At 45.3% G+C, this 15,368-nt stretch overlaps 1 protein-coding gene across 2 annotated transcripts in view; it reads right to left on the reverse strand.

Moving 5' to 3' along the window:
* LOC102560227 (uncharacterized) overlaps window positions 1-15,368 on the reverse strand; it is a 233,822-nt gene that overhangs the window by 40,376 nt on the left and 178,078 nt on the right. For both annotated transcript variants that reach the window (XM_019483882.2, XM_019483897.2), the window contains one exon: window positions 2,103-2,261. In XM_019483882.2, coding sequence (XP_019339427.1) covers window positions 2,103-2,261 — 159 coding nt within the window. The remainder of the gene's footprint in view (window positions 1-2,102; window positions 2,262-15,368) is intronic.

A 15,368-nucleotide genomic window follows, 5' to 3' on the forward strand; every position in this document is an offset into this window, starting at 1 on the left:
TCTCTTTGGGCACTCTCCCTGTCTTCTCATCTGTGATGCCTTAATGTTATTATTAGAAAAAGAGAGGCATCCGCAGGCATCCCTGATCTCATGTGGGCACTCAGATGTTTTTACTTTGCCTTAAGGGCTTATAACATGGCTCCAACCACCCTTTACACCATGCCCATGCCTAACAGGTGTTATCAATCATATTGCTCACTAGCCCCCCTCAGGCCATGGCCTCAGTCCCTGTGACTGGGCCTCCCTGCCTGAATACTTTACCTACCTCAGCTACTCCCTGGTGTGATTTCCAGGCTTGCCTGCTTCTCCTGGGCACTTTGCTTCTCATGGATACTTTTGGGTGCAGCCTCCCTGCCTGTAGTCCCCACCCGGGTACTTCACCTATACAGGTTACTCCCAGGCACTGTCTCTCCCCCCAAATCGGGCTCCTAGCTCTGCTCCTTCCTGGGTTTCAGGCCCCTAGCCCTGATCTCCAGGCTTCTTTGCCTTACCCTCCATCCCTCACTGGGCTTTAGGGTGCTGACTTCAATCTCTGGACTTCTTTGCCCTACCCCAACCCTCTTCAGGCTTTGGGCCCCTGGCCCCAATCTCTCCTCTCTTCTTAGTCTCTAGCCTTACTCCCAGGCCTCTGACCCTCTCTGCTCTGTTCCCAGCCTCTGGCCTTGCCTCCACTCCTTGCTGCTTCTGCATCTATTTATATAAAATAATTAATTATTTTAAGGTCACCTAAACATCCCAATTACACATACAATTACAAGGAATCTAAGAATCTAAATTAAATGGATAGATACTACAACACATTTTAAAGACCAAGGTTCTTAAGATGTTTCTGACCGAGAGGTTATGAACATATGGATGTATCTTACATTAGACATGCTCCTCATAATATTTCTTTATTCATGTTTAGTCTGGGCTTGATAACACGTTTCTTTAGTATTAAGTAGAATAGAGACTATTTGTGAGAACCCACAATACAGGACTTCTGATATGCATTAAAAGTCTCAGGGCAGGGATGTGTCTTCTTAGCTGCTTGTACAGGCCCTGATTTCAATTTGAGTGCTATTGTAAAAGATTATAAAAAACAGTATTGAAAACTAATTGTATTTACTATTTAAATAAAGAAAATCATTCTGCAGGGTTTAAATCCAGAAAAAAGTACAGTAAATATTATTCCAATCACAAAATTAACAAATCACAAGTTAAATTACTTAAAAGTGCTATTTTATGCTTGTCACAGAACTGCCTTGAAATCTGACTAATCAGATAGTCTTTACTTTGATAAATCCAGAAATTGACTACGTAAATAACAGAGGGCCTCATTAATACCAGCTCTCTTCAGATGTAAGCTTAAAAAGCTTTGGCAGACTAGAAAGACTGACATTCTGATAGTCTTAAGTCTGCAAAAAATGACTAATTACTAGTATAGTTTATTTTGGCTTTCTAGACATTAGTCAATATGAAAAAGATCATAAAAAATTGAGCCGTCTTTCTCCTTTAGTTATAAAGATTAAAATACTTGAACTGCTTGCTTAATTATTTGTTAAATGTTAGCTTTACTGCAATGAGATTCAAATGGATCTTATTTACAAATATCCAACAATACCCATAAGTCTTAAAATAATAAACATGCTCTACTTCTATTTAGAGAAGAGCATTTCATTTCCCTTGATCAATGCTAAACAAAATTTAGTATTAAAATATTCAAGTTCTATGGCTTTTTATAGTTTAGACATACTTTCTTGTATTAGAGAAGCTGCAAAAACCTTTTGAAAAGGAAGAAAGCATATTGACAATGTAATATGAGATCATTTACACTTAATGAAACAATGTCTGGGAATATATAAAAATACAGAAAGCATGGATGGGCTAGATGAGGAAAAACAAAACAAAAAACCAGCTTCTAGGTCACTTCTCTGACATTTTTTCCTCTTGGACCAACCATACCATGTACAACAACTGAGAGAATCTAGTATCCTACTGACTGGTGGGGAAGGAGCTGAACAAAGTCAGCACGGAGGGAACTTCATCAGATATGAAGTAATAAAACCTCAGGATACAGAAAAAAAATTGTACCTTCTGAAAATGCAATAAGGTTTCCTCACCTGTTGCATAGCTATTAGCTTGGAATAATTAGTTGCTTTTACCAGGGCCTCTGCAGCCCTTTTGGCCCGTTGCTGAGGGGCACCCTTAGGAAATGCTGGCAGGGCTGCAAGCACATTCTCCACAGTGAGTTCTTGGATCAGTGAGTTCTCCAGTCTTGCCTGTAAAACATTTGCAGAATGAAGTGATACAAGCCATCCTTTAATGACTAGTATTTTTAGAATGCATTAAATTTTCAGCAAAACACAGGTGGAAACAGAATACATACTGCAAGGACTAAATAATTCAGTAATATACTAAGCATCTTCTGTATACACAGAATAAGTTTTAATCACGAAACACCTTACACTATCTGCAGGAGACACCGATAATCCAAACATCCCAGGTTAAATGTTTCAGGCTGTAACATTTTAAAACATGGAAAGCAATAAACTTCCCAGGTAAAAGAAAAAAAACAGGAGAAAAACTGGTCAGACACCAATGACCAGACACTGCTGTATCTGATAGATCTGCAAAAGGTCAAAGGTTAAAAGCTTCTTTTTTGTTGTCTTGGGGTAATGTTAGTGCATAGTTTATAAGACTATACAGTTTGGTGTTAAAACAAAGGTACATTTGTCTGATACAGCAGAAGTGAGGATAAGCTTTCTTCTACTTGATTCATGACCAAATTAGCATTGTTAAATAAATACTGCCAGACTAAAACTTAGTGCACAAACATTTCAAGGAGAGCTGGGTTAAACTGTATCAAATACCTAGAAGAATACTTAGGTGACAAGACTGTGGGTGAGTCTACATGTGCCCCTACGGCACCATTGTTACTGCACCATTGTTTAGTCCTTCCTTTTGGACACAGTAACCGTCCATACTGCATTGTGCCAGTGACGCGTGGTTGTTTAGATGCTACATCGCTCCAGCAACATGCTATAGCAAGGGAGTGTGTTGCAACAGTGACGTAGCTATGGCATCACAGTTTGTACCTGCCAATGCTATGGCAACATAGCGTCTTATGTAGATATGCTCTGTGTGAATAGATCTGGAAGCTTCATATCTCCTTAACAGAATCAATGCTAACTTATGCAGTGTATTTAAGCAGTGGGCATTGCAACACCTGTGAAACATTCATTCAGCATTTGTCGTCAGGTAAAAGCTGGTGTGTTTGAACAGAAGGAAAGCTTGGATGTATTTTGCTATGGTTGCGTTATTATCTCTCTTCTGAAGTACAGTCAGTCTTCATGAACAGTCTTCCCACTGCTGTCTCTATAACAGCAATAAAATCTGGCCCTATACATCTTATGGGATATAGAAAGTATTTAGTTATTCATAATAATTTATATAAATCTATAAACATAAATCAGCTTACTTTTATACAGCACAGCAGAGCCATAAAAGCAGCACATGAGGAAGATGCAGCCCACTACAAATGTAGTGTATGCTTTGATTTTTTAAAATCTTTTTTTCTGCTTTCTTTATTTTTAAATTGAAGCTCTAAAGCAACTTGCAAAAGAGCATATGAAATTATGGACATTTTTGAACAAGGCTAATGAATGATCTTTGGAATGTTTCACACACTGTCATTTTCAATAATCGAATGGTTGGTCAGTTTTTTGTAAAGAAATAATTAAAGAAAGCTGCCAACATTGTTAGCAAGTTAATGTGGTCATGGAATTGTGCTAAATTGCATGGCGTCTTCTTGCAAGTGTTCCCAGTTATATGTGTTCCTGTTCCACAGAGACTATTTTGGTTTAATTAAATATGGTTAAAAGATCACTTAATGAATTTCAGAATAAACAAATAATCCATGTTCAAAGGTTGAAATGACTATGCAGTCTAAACAAACTCTTTTCAGCAACCACTAGGGTATCCTAGTGTTATAGAACAACACAGCATCCAGCAGCTTAAAATCAGAATAAAATGATTGGTTGGGACTAAATATATTTATAAATATTACAAAGTAGTACAAATTACTATTAAATACTAAATGCATTTCAGGATGTTCTAGAAGTCACAGTCAGAGACTGAACTCCACTGTGCTGAGAACCATTTGAAAGAGCTTGTACTCTAAATGAGTGGTTTTGAAACTGCATAAAACCCAGAGTTTGTGCCTACATTAATAACGGCAGTGGAGTTTCTCATTGGTCAACAATGAGTAACAGTATTGCTGACTGTAACTACCACTGACATTGGCAAACATTCAGAGATGGGTCAGGTGTAGGGTATACAAGCAGCAATATCTTACAGGCAAAGGGGTATGTAGCTAAAAAAGATTTGAAAACCACTGCTTTAAGGAATTTAAAAGTGCAATAACTTAATCTTAGCATAATAAAACTGAGCATCAAAATCCTAGATATAATAAAATAAAAATTCCTAAATGAAACTGAATTGCACCTAATATCTAATTGAAGCTGGGTAGTACCAAAAGTTGAATAAACTTGTATCTACATGAAAATACTGAAATGCACTCTACTAACTGATTCTCCATAACTTTAAGATACAGTATTATCTGGCATTGGATCTTATCTGTTCTAAACTGTCATGCAAGTAAATTAAAGCAAGCATGGTCACAAATCAGAGGTTCATGCCATTGCATGTGGCCCTTTCCTAGGCACACAGTGTCTTCTGCTATATAATAAAATGACCCAATATCGCCCTACAGTGACTCGCAGAGAGCAAGGTGGAATATAGAAAGTAAGAGCATTAACACTTTGAAAGAGGCAATAAAGTGCTTGCTTTTTTTTTTTTTTTTTTTTTTTTTTAACTTACATGGTACTTTTCTGGTTTATTAAAATATGCATCTTGCATTCTAATTGCAGGAAAGAAACTAAGAACCTTCTCTTTTCATTGCATAACTTGTTTTTAGGAAGAACAGTACATTTAATTCTTAAATATTACATAATGGTCCAACTACTGAAGCCATTAAGAAAAATTCTCATTAAATTTTCAGTGCAAATTTTGCCAGAGTAAAGATTTCAGATGTAGGCCCTTTTTCAAGTGTGCTAAATACACTGTTGCCAACTTTTGCAATTTTATCCAGCATCTTGCAATGGAAAGTAAAATAAATAAATACATTTCTGGCTCCTTATAACTAGGGACCATTGTAATTCAGGCTCCAGTAGAGGAAAAAAGGAAGGAAAAAAAAATAAAAAAAAATCAGCAGACTTGTGGATAGTCCTGATTTGAACAGGGGACTGGACTAGATCACCTCTTGTGGTTCCTTCCTACCCTAATTTTCTATGATTCTATGAAAAGTGAAGGCTCGCCAGAGTCAATTTCAGGCGTTATCCAGGGCAGGCACTCCTACACCTCTGACTGGTTGAGGAAACCTGCCATGGGGCTGATTGCCATAGAACAAGCAGCACACAGGCTGTTCTACAGCAGTTTTAATAAAGTAAAGCTCACTACTTATTAAACAACTTTTGGGTAAAGCGCACCACTTAGAATTCTTAATAAAACAATAATAAAGTGTATTAAACAACAACTTTTATTGAGTGCTTTTATGGATTGCTGACCCTCAGGCAAAATCTACAGCTAGGTGTGGGGCAGAGGCTTCCCCAGCCTGGCACAGGGTCTCCTGATCCCTACTTTGCTCTGCTACCATTAGGGGGAGGAAGGGAACTTCTCCCTCCCCTTCTCTGCATGGTGGGGTGGAGTCTGGCTTGCGAGACCCATGCTGGGTACCTGCCCCTACAGCTAGACATGGGGTGCAGGGTGCCCCTATAGCAGGGGCTTCCCCCTGCCCAGCACAGGTGTCCTGATCCCCATTCTACCACACCACACAGTGATGGGGAGGGGGAATTCTCCTCCAATCCTGCATGGCAGCAAAACAAAGAAGGGTTCAGGAGAAACATGCAAGGTGGGGGTAAGTCCCTGCAATGGGGGCACCCTGTGCCCCATGCCCAGCTGTGGGGGCAGGCACCCAGCATGCCTATACCTGCAGGCCCTAGGGCAAGGGGTACTTACCTGCTATGCTCTGGGCAAGGCTTTTAAACTCCCTTCCAAAGCAGGGAATCGAACAACCTGATTGGCTGAACCCCAACAGGAGCTCACTCTGTACTAGACTTCCCCTAGAAGCATGTAGGGCTATCACAGTGTTTCTGGGGTTTTGCTGCCTTTCTTCTCCATATTTCAAGTAAGTGCTTTTTGAGGGGAAGGGAGGAGGTTGGTTTTTTGGGGTATTTTTGAACTTTTTTCCCCATCCTCCTTCTCACCCATGGTTTCAGGCCATTTCCAGCCAACACTAAATGTCAGGCTTTCCCCCAAAATCCCCTAAAGCCTGTGGTCCCTACATAGCAAAGCAAAAGATTGACGCAAGTGTACCTGAATGGATCAGAAATCAAAGAACAGACAAACAAGAAGCCAAAGTGTGTTTTTTTTTAATCCCATGATTTTTGTGGTATGACACAAAGTGTTCAAATACTTCCCAAATGTGCCCATCCTTTCATAATCACCCTCAGAGCAGGGTTGTAGCCAATGAGCTAGGTCTCCTCTTCCTTTTGCCAGCTACCAAAGGCTACTTTGGAGGCTGAGACCATAAGAAAGAAAGAGGCATTAAATCACTGCAGGTATACTTAGGGTTAATAAGTTCTTATAGCCAATTCACTATGTGACTTTGGGGAGCCAGGCAATTTCTGTATGCCTTTATAAACTGTGAATAACAAAAACAAACTCCTGGACAGGTGATAATACATAAAAGTTTTAGAAGGAAGTAGTATAATTAATTTATTACTACTAGATAGGGGAAAGACTAACTGAATCCGAAATGGAGTTTCACTGCAATCACTCATATCCACAAAAAACATAACTAAAGAACTGAAACAGGTTTTGGCAGCTGTGTTTTGTGTCAACCTGATCACTAGGGATATGGTAATATTCTGTTCTATTATCCCTTCAGTGGGGAAAGCAATACTTCTTAGATGATTAATTAGGTTCAAGCATTGTGGACTATTAATTAATCAAACAGTCCTAATTGCAGGTAATGAACAAATTCTGGTGGAGTGAGAAGAGTGTACGTATATAGGTCTTTTCTCCTAGTAAAACTCATTGAGGAAATTGCATGAAAAACCTTAACAAAATCAGAGTAATTTTTTCAGTTTCACTTTGAACATTTATCAATATCTCTGGATCTACTATAAGAGAGCTACTTTTCCAAAATTCAAGACCAGTATTGCCACAAAATTCATATCGTTCCCATTACAGAAAGAGGATCAGAGGGTTTTGTATCACTGTTTCCACATAAGTTTGTTCTAATTTCAACAGCCAGATGAGAAATAGACTTTTAATTATTTTGTCCCTTAAATGTACAGTATTAATATCTGAAACTCTAGACAAACCAACTCACTGACAGCATTCAACTTTTATGAAGGAACACACTAAGAAAGAGAGAGAGACTGAGAGAGAGAACATTTTATTCATTGATTTCTCTAGAAAGGATATTCTAATTTAAGAGCAGATATCACATTTACAAAATTATATCTTTTCTGAATAATTATGTTGCTTAATAATTATTTTATTGTTCAGGTAACTACCCATCATGGGTGTATTATATATCTTGGGCAAGACGCATTGAAAGAGACTCATGAGAAAAGCAGTGTACATTGTTTACAACTTCTGAAATTATTGTTTTAAATTTGTTTTATAAGATACTGTTTCCATGGTTGTTTTAAAGCTCAGTATGAAAAGATATTGCAGGGATCCAGGAGAAATAAATATATCATCTCTTGTTTCTCTGCATTTATAGGCTTCATACAGTGAGACTGCAGACATGAGATGCCATTATACGTTATACATTAAAAGGATATTAAAGTTACAAGACAAGGGCTAGCTGTGGAATGCCAGAATTAAGGTTGCCCATTGCAATCCTCTTGTGCATATGCATTATGAAAGTCTTTAATTCACTGAACATAACTATTTTGTCCACTTAGCGATTTATATTATGGTTGTTCACAGCCCAGATGTAGTTTTGGCTGTACAGAAGTTCTGCAAGTCTAAATTCAGAATCTGAAGTTAGGTACTGAAAAAAAACAGGGGCAAAATTACTGATTATCTGCAAACATATTGATTTAAGTGACATGCTCAGCATTACATAGAAACACTTCTTCAGGGTATCATTAAATTCTTTCAATAGGACAATCCAGGGGTCACTGGTGCCTCCTGAGTCGGGGAGGGGGGGAGCACAATTTCGGGAGGGCCCAGGGGCAGGCCAAAATCCACGTATCCACTACTATACTTTTGTGCCATGGCTTAGTTTTACCCCCCGCCCTCCCAACACGCTGCCAGCCCACATGGCAAAAAAGTCCCTGTCCTGAGCGGTGCTGATTCGGAAGACAATTTGGGGGGGGGGGGTGCATGTGCCCCCCCACCCCCACCAGTTGTGTGTGGGACAATCCCTTCTTTTTCAGGGGATCTGTGCTTCGTTCATGCCTTTCTATATTCAAATGAGGCAAGGGCCATACAGACAACAGACTATGTTTTTAAGAGAGCAAACTGATAAAACAGAAATTCCATCACGTGGCACCATACTGACTCCCACATGGGTCATCAGTTGCACAACATTGAAATCCACTGCACAGGCTTTCGCCATTTAAGCCAATGGAGTAACTGACAACAACAATTCATAGATTCACAGAAGCTTAGGGCTAGAAGGGACCTCGTGAGATCATTGGGTCCAGCCCCCCTGCTCTGGGCAGGAAAGACTGCTGGGGTCAAATAACACCAGCAAGGTGTGCATTTAGTCTCCTTTTGAAAATCTCCAGTGTAGGTGCCTGCACCACCCCCAATGGGAGTCTATTCCAGAGTCTGGTCACACAAACCATGAAGAAGTTTTTCCTTGTATCCAGTCTGAAACCTTCTTCTAGGCGTTTATGACCATTGCTCCTGGTTTTCCCTGGGGCACTTTGATGAGCAGTTGATCACCTAGGCCCTGGTGCTCTTCCCTAATATATTATTTGTAAGATGCCACAAAATCCCTCTGAAGTCTTCTCTTTAGTAGGCTGAACAATCCCACATGTCAGCCTTTATTTGTATGGCTTGGTCTTTGGGCCTCTAGTCATATGAGCGGCTCTTCTCTGGGCTCCTCTGACCTTTCCCTTTTTGACACAGTTTCTTCTCTCTTCTATTCTCTAAAACAGTTGGTGAATCCCCTTCCCTTCTACAGCTTCCAGTTCTTTCTATCAGGAGCACTTCAGCAGAATTGCAGAACCACCTTGTTATATCTTCTAAGGTGCAAGTTCAAGTCTTGTTCAGGACCCATGCTGAAAGCTGGTCTCAATCAAGCCAGCTATATGCCCACTGCGCATGCGCGCATTTTAAAAGGGCCCGCTGACCGGGAAAAAGCCCAGTTAGACGCAAGAGCGGCGAGAGACGCGCGGGTGAAAACTCGCTGCGCCCCCGCTCCCCCAAAGCCCCCCAGAAACCCTCCAGCAGCCAAAGAGCCCCCTGCTGACCACCAGCACAGCCGGGGTAAGCGGGGCCCGTGGAGAGAGGGGGCTAACCCCTTAGTGTGTGTGTGGGAGGCGGCGGCTGAGTGGAGCCGGGCCGGGTCAAGTCCCGCCCAGGCCCCTACTTGGCCCAGCCCCCCAGGGAGCCACGCGACAGGAGCCGCACGAACAGGCTGCGCAAACAGGCGCGCTTCTCTGCCGGTGCGTGAGTTAGCACGGAGTTTGTGCGGGAGGGTGTGCGGGAGGGAGCCGGACCCTGCCTGCACACCCCCCCAGGGTAGTCAGCCCCAGCCGTAGCCAGCCTACCAGAGGCATGACACGGATGGGCACGCGCCACACCCCGAGGGTCCCCTCGGGCTCCTCGGCCCCCCACTCTGGCACCTCAGAGACGGCCACGCAGACGGAGCCCCTGGTTCCGGGCTCCACGCAGACGGAGCCCCTGGCTCTCGGCTGCGGGGGCTGCCTGTCCCTTTTCCAGGCTCTGCGGCCTGGGAGCATGGCGACCTCCCCTTGCGGGGTCTGCTCCATTTTGGGGTCTCTGGTGTGCCAGCTGGAGGAGCTCCAGGCCACAGTCCACAGACTGCGTGCCATCAGGGACTGCGAGCAGGAGATAGACTCCTACTGCCAGGCCCTTCTCCCCCGGGAGGCGAAGGGTAGATCACAGTCTCCTTCCACGCCAAAGGAGGACTCTGGGACCTCCTGCTGTGTCCAGCCAGGGGCATGGACCAAGGTGGTCAAGGGCCCTAAGGCCCACCGCAAAAAAAGGCCTCTCCCCCACCAGAACTGAGCAACAGGTACACACCTCTTGCTGCCCCAGCAGAGCCTGCTGAGTTGCCGGCCCCCACAGGCAACATGGGCCTAACTGCAGCTCCCGCCCCTGCTCTCCCCAAGACAAAACGTAAGGTGTTTGTTGTGGGAGACTCCCTCCTGAGGGGGACGGAGGGGCCAATCTGCCACCCCGACTCCTTAGCCCGGCAAGTCTGCTGCTTCCCAGGGGCCCGCATCCGGGACATTGCGGAGAGGATCCCCAAGCTCCTTAAACCCACAGACCACTATCCCATGCTCCTTATTCATGTGGGCACCAATGACACAGCTCGGAGCACTCCCAGCCAGGTCATGAGGCGCTACAGGGATTTGGGAGCGGGCCTCAAGGGTCTGGGGGCACAGGTGGTGTTCTCGTCGATCCTCCCAGTCTCAGGCTATGGGCTGAGAAGGGACAGGAGGATCTATGTGGTCAACCAAAGACTGCGGCGCTGGTGTCGTCAGGAAGGCTTTGGCTTTCATGACCACAGCCCGCTCTTTGGCGAGAGAGGCAGCGAGCTGCTGGGAAGAGATGGTGTCCACCTCTCTCCCCTAGGGAGGAGGCACTTCTCAGCCAAACTGGCTGACCTGCTCCACCAGGCTTTAAACTAAGCCCATTGGGGAACGGGGGGACGACCGCCACTGCTGGCCCGCTGAGCAATCCTTGCAAAGCCTGCAGATCACGGCACTCAAGGGAGCCCACCCCGGCCCCAGCCCTGGTAAAATCTGTGGGCAAGGAAGGAGCCCCCCAGGGGGCACTTGCCTGCCTCTACACTAATGCCAGGAGCTTGGGGAATAAGCAGGAGGAGCTCATCCTCCTGCTCAGTGCAAACAATTATGATGTAATAGGAATAACGAAGACCTGGTGGGACTCCGCCCATGACTGGACCACGGGGATAGATGGCTATACCCTGTACAGGAGGGATCGTGTAGAGAAAAGGGGCGGGGGTGTAGCTCTCTATGTTAAGGAAAGCTACGCGTCCCTGCAAGCCGATATTGGCGACCAGGGTGGACGGCTGGAGACCCTCTGGGTTAAAATCCGTGGGGAACACGGCACAGGGGACACAATGTTGGGAGTCTATTACAGACCTCCCACCCAAAGTCCTGAGCTTGACCAGGAGTTTGCCTGGGAACTGGCTGAGGCAGCTTGCTCCAGGACCATGGTTGTCATGGGTGACTTCAATTATCCAGACATCTCGTGGGAGGATCGCTCAGCAAAATCTGAGCGGTCGCAGAGCTTCCTCTCGTGCGTGGATGACCTCTACATGACTCAAGAAGTCTATGGGCCAACGAGAGGCAAAGCGCTGCTCGACCTGGTACTGGCTACTGGGGATGACCTAGTCGGCGACCTAGTGATCGATGGGAAGCTGGGTGACAGCGACCACGAGCTGATCACCTTCACCATCCGTCGAAAAGCTGGCAAGTCAGTCAGCAACACGGAAGTCCTTGACTTCAGGAAAGCCAACTTTGACAAGCTCAGGAGGCTTGTCAGTGAGGCCCTAAGGGACTGTGACCACAGAGAGAGGGGAGTTCAAGAAGAGTGGTTGCTCCTCAAGGGAGTGATCCTCCATGCACAAACTAAGTCTATTCCATCTCGGAGGAAAGGCAGCAAGAGGGCACAGCAGCCCCCCTGGCTCTCCAGGGACCTAGCAGACCTCCTGAGGCTAAAAAGAAAGGCCTACAAAGGATGGGAGTCACCTCCAAGGAGGATTATTCTGCACTGGTCCGGTCCTGTAGGGAGCAGACCAGGAAAGCCAAGGCTGCAACTGAACTCCAGCTAGCTTTGAGCATCAAGGACAATAAAAAGTCTTTTTTCAGATATGTGGGGAGCCGGAGGAAAAGCAGGGGCAACGTTGGACCCCTGCTGAACCAGATGGGGCAACTGACAACTGACACCCAGGAAAAAGCCAACCTATTAAATAGGTACTTTGCATCAGTCTTTCATCAGCCGCATGGGACGCCCGTGCCCGCTACAGGGCCAGGAAGTCCGGGTGAGGGTGATCCCCTGCCCTCCATTAATGCTGACTTCGTGAAGGAACATCTTGAGAAGCTGGATACCTTCAAGTCAGCCGGCCCTGACAATCTTCACCCCAGGGTACTCAAGGAGCTGGCGAGCATCATAGCACAGCCTCTAGCGCGGATCTTTGAAAACTCTTGGCGCTCTGGTGTAGTGCCCGAAGACTGGAAGAAGGCCAGTGTGGTGCCTATCTTCAAGAAAGGGAGGAAAGTGGATCCAGCTAACTATAGGCCCATCAGCCTGACTTCTATCCCGGGGAAGATCTTAGAAAAGTTTATTAAGGAGGCCATCCTTAATGGACTGGCCGACGCCAACATCTTAAGGGATAGCCAGCACGGGTTTGTTGCGGGTAGGTCTTGCTTGACCAATCTCATTTCCTTCGACGACCAGGTGATCTATCACCTGGACAAGGGAGATGAGATTGATGTCATATATCTTGACTTCAAAAAGGCCTTCGATCTGGTGTCCCATGATCGTCTCTTGGAGAAACTGGCCAATTGTCGCCTTGGGTCCTCCACGATCCACTGGCTGGAAAATTGGCTCCGGGGTCGGACCCAGAGGGTAGTAATTGATGGAAGTCACTCATCATGGTGTCCTGTGACCAGTGGGGTCCCCCAGGGCTCTGTCCTTGGACCCATACTGTTCAACATCTTCATTAATGATGTGGACACTGGAGTCAGAAGAGGACTGGTCAAGTTCGCAGATGACACCAAACTTTGGGGCAAAGCATCCACACCAGAAGACAGGCGGGTGATCCAGGCTGACCTGGACAGGCTCAGCAAGTGGGCGGACGAAAATCTGATGGTGTTCAACGCCGATAAATGCAAGGTTCTCCACCTTGGGAAAAAAAACCCGCAGCATCCTTATAGGCTCGGCAGTGCTGTGTTGGCTAGCACTATGGAAGAAAGAGACTTGGGGGTCATCATTGACCACAAGATGAACATGAGCCTGCAATGCGATGCTGCGGCTAGTAAAGCGACCAAAACGCTGGCTTGCATCCATAGATGCTTCTCAAGCAAATCCCGGGACGTCATTCTCCCCTTGTACTCGCCCTTAGTGAGGCCGCAGCTGGAGTACTGTGTCCAGTTTTGGGCTCCACAATTCAAAAAGGATGTGGAGAAGCTTGAGAGAGTCCAGAGAAGAGCCATGCACATGATCAGGGGTCAGGGAAGCAGACCCTACAATGACAGGCTGAGAGCCCTGGGGCTCTTTAGCCTGGAAAAGCGCAGGCTCAGGGGTGATTTGATGGCCACCTACAAGTTTATCAGGGGTGACCACCAGTATCCGGGGGAACGTTTGTTCACCAGAGCGCCCCAAGGGATGACGAGGTCGAATGGTCACAAACTACTACAAGATCGTTTCAGGCTGGACATAAGGAAGAATTTCTTTACTGTCTGAGCCCCCAAGGTCTGGAACAGCCTGCCACCGGAGGTTGTTCAAGCGCCTTCATTGAACACCTTCAAGATGAAACTGGATGCTTATCTTGCTGGGATCCTATGACCCCAGCTGACGTCCTGCCCTTTGGGCGGGGGGCTGGACTCGATCTTCCGAGGTCCCTTCCAGCCCTAATGTCTATGAAATCTATGAAAGTACCAGTCATCCAGTCTGAGGAGACAAAGGAAGGTGAATGTGATGCTGTCACACTCTTGTGCTAAGAGTGCTAAGCATAGGTAGACTTTTGAACTTTAACCTCTTTGCTAGGTGACCCCAATCAGCTTCCCCTCCTCAGACTCCCAAGAGGTGATCTATTACTCAGGTATCTCCCATCTGCAGGTCTCACTTGAAAACCAAGTTTGTCCTGGACTAGTATAACTGTTTCCTAGTGGAGCTTCCATGACAATTGAAAACCATCCATTTTTAACTTCTCTCCATTTTTACCACAAGATCATTACCCCATGTACTTTCAGTCCAGCAAAGAAGTAGAAAGAAGGCAAAAAAACTCCCAAAATGAAAACAAAACTTTGCAGTCTGACACAGACACAGAAATTCCCCAATATCAAACAATTAATAAGTTAGACATAAGCTATACTTTTAAATTATTTGTCTTTGTTATGCTTCATGACTGCCTGGAGCACAAGTATTTCAGAGTAGCTTGTTATCCTCTAGGTGGGGCAGCTACTAGAGAAAGATGATGCATACATTTTGCCAATGAAAATCAGAATGAATTGCTTAGAGATGTGCTAAGACTTGACTTGGGAATCCTGGATTCTGTTCCTGGCTCTAAGAACAGTGTTACAAACACATGTGCATCAGTCTTTCCCAAGCATGACCTCTTCTGTCCCCTCTAGCCTTCCCTTGTCCCAGTCCCTATGCTGGCTACGAAAGCTAAGAAAACTTGGACAGTGTCTCTTGCAAAAAAAATGCAAGACAGTGGCTGGGGCAAGACTGGGCTGTGGTAACAAGCCTATCACAAAGAAAATCAAACTCTGCTAATTGCTTGCAACCCATTAGGCATGAAAGCAAGGAGCTTGTGGTACCCAATACCAGACCCATGCCATAAAATAATAAAAGTGATAGTTAAAATTGTTGGCAGAGACCTGACACACTCATCACATGTGCATCTCCAAGCCAAGAAAGCCAGAGAGAAAAAGGCTGAGCCAGTGTAACTAAAGAAGGCAAGGAAACTACATATTTCAATTGAACTAGCAACTAAAGAAGACAAAAGACTAAATATACATTTCAAGCAAAACCTGTAAAACAGTGGTCACCAACCAGTGGATCTTGATCCACCGGTAGATCTCAGAGCCTTTTGTGGTAGTTCTTAGAGCCTCTTGGAGTCGATCTGAGGCGGGAGAGGGTGAGTGCCCATATGCATGCATGCACATGCCCCAGTCCAGCAGTTCAGTCCATGGGGGAGGGAAGGAGTGAGGGCTAGATAGAGGCCCCTGCGGTGAGGGACAGTGCCGCAGAGGCAGGAGCAGGGGTAAGTTGAGTGGGGCCCCAGCCAGGTGGGACTTACCTGCTGGGTGGGGGATGGGGGGGTTGGCAGCGGCACACAGTAGATCTTGCGTTGCTTT

Source organism: Alligator mississippiensis, chromosome 3 (genome assembly GCF_030867095.1).
Source record: "Alligator mississippiensis isolate rAllMis1 chromosome 3, rAllMis1, whole genome shotgun sequence".
NCBI classification, from domain to species: domain Eukaryota; kingdom Metazoa; phylum Chordata; order Crocodylia; family Alligatoridae; genus Alligator; species Alligator mississippiensis.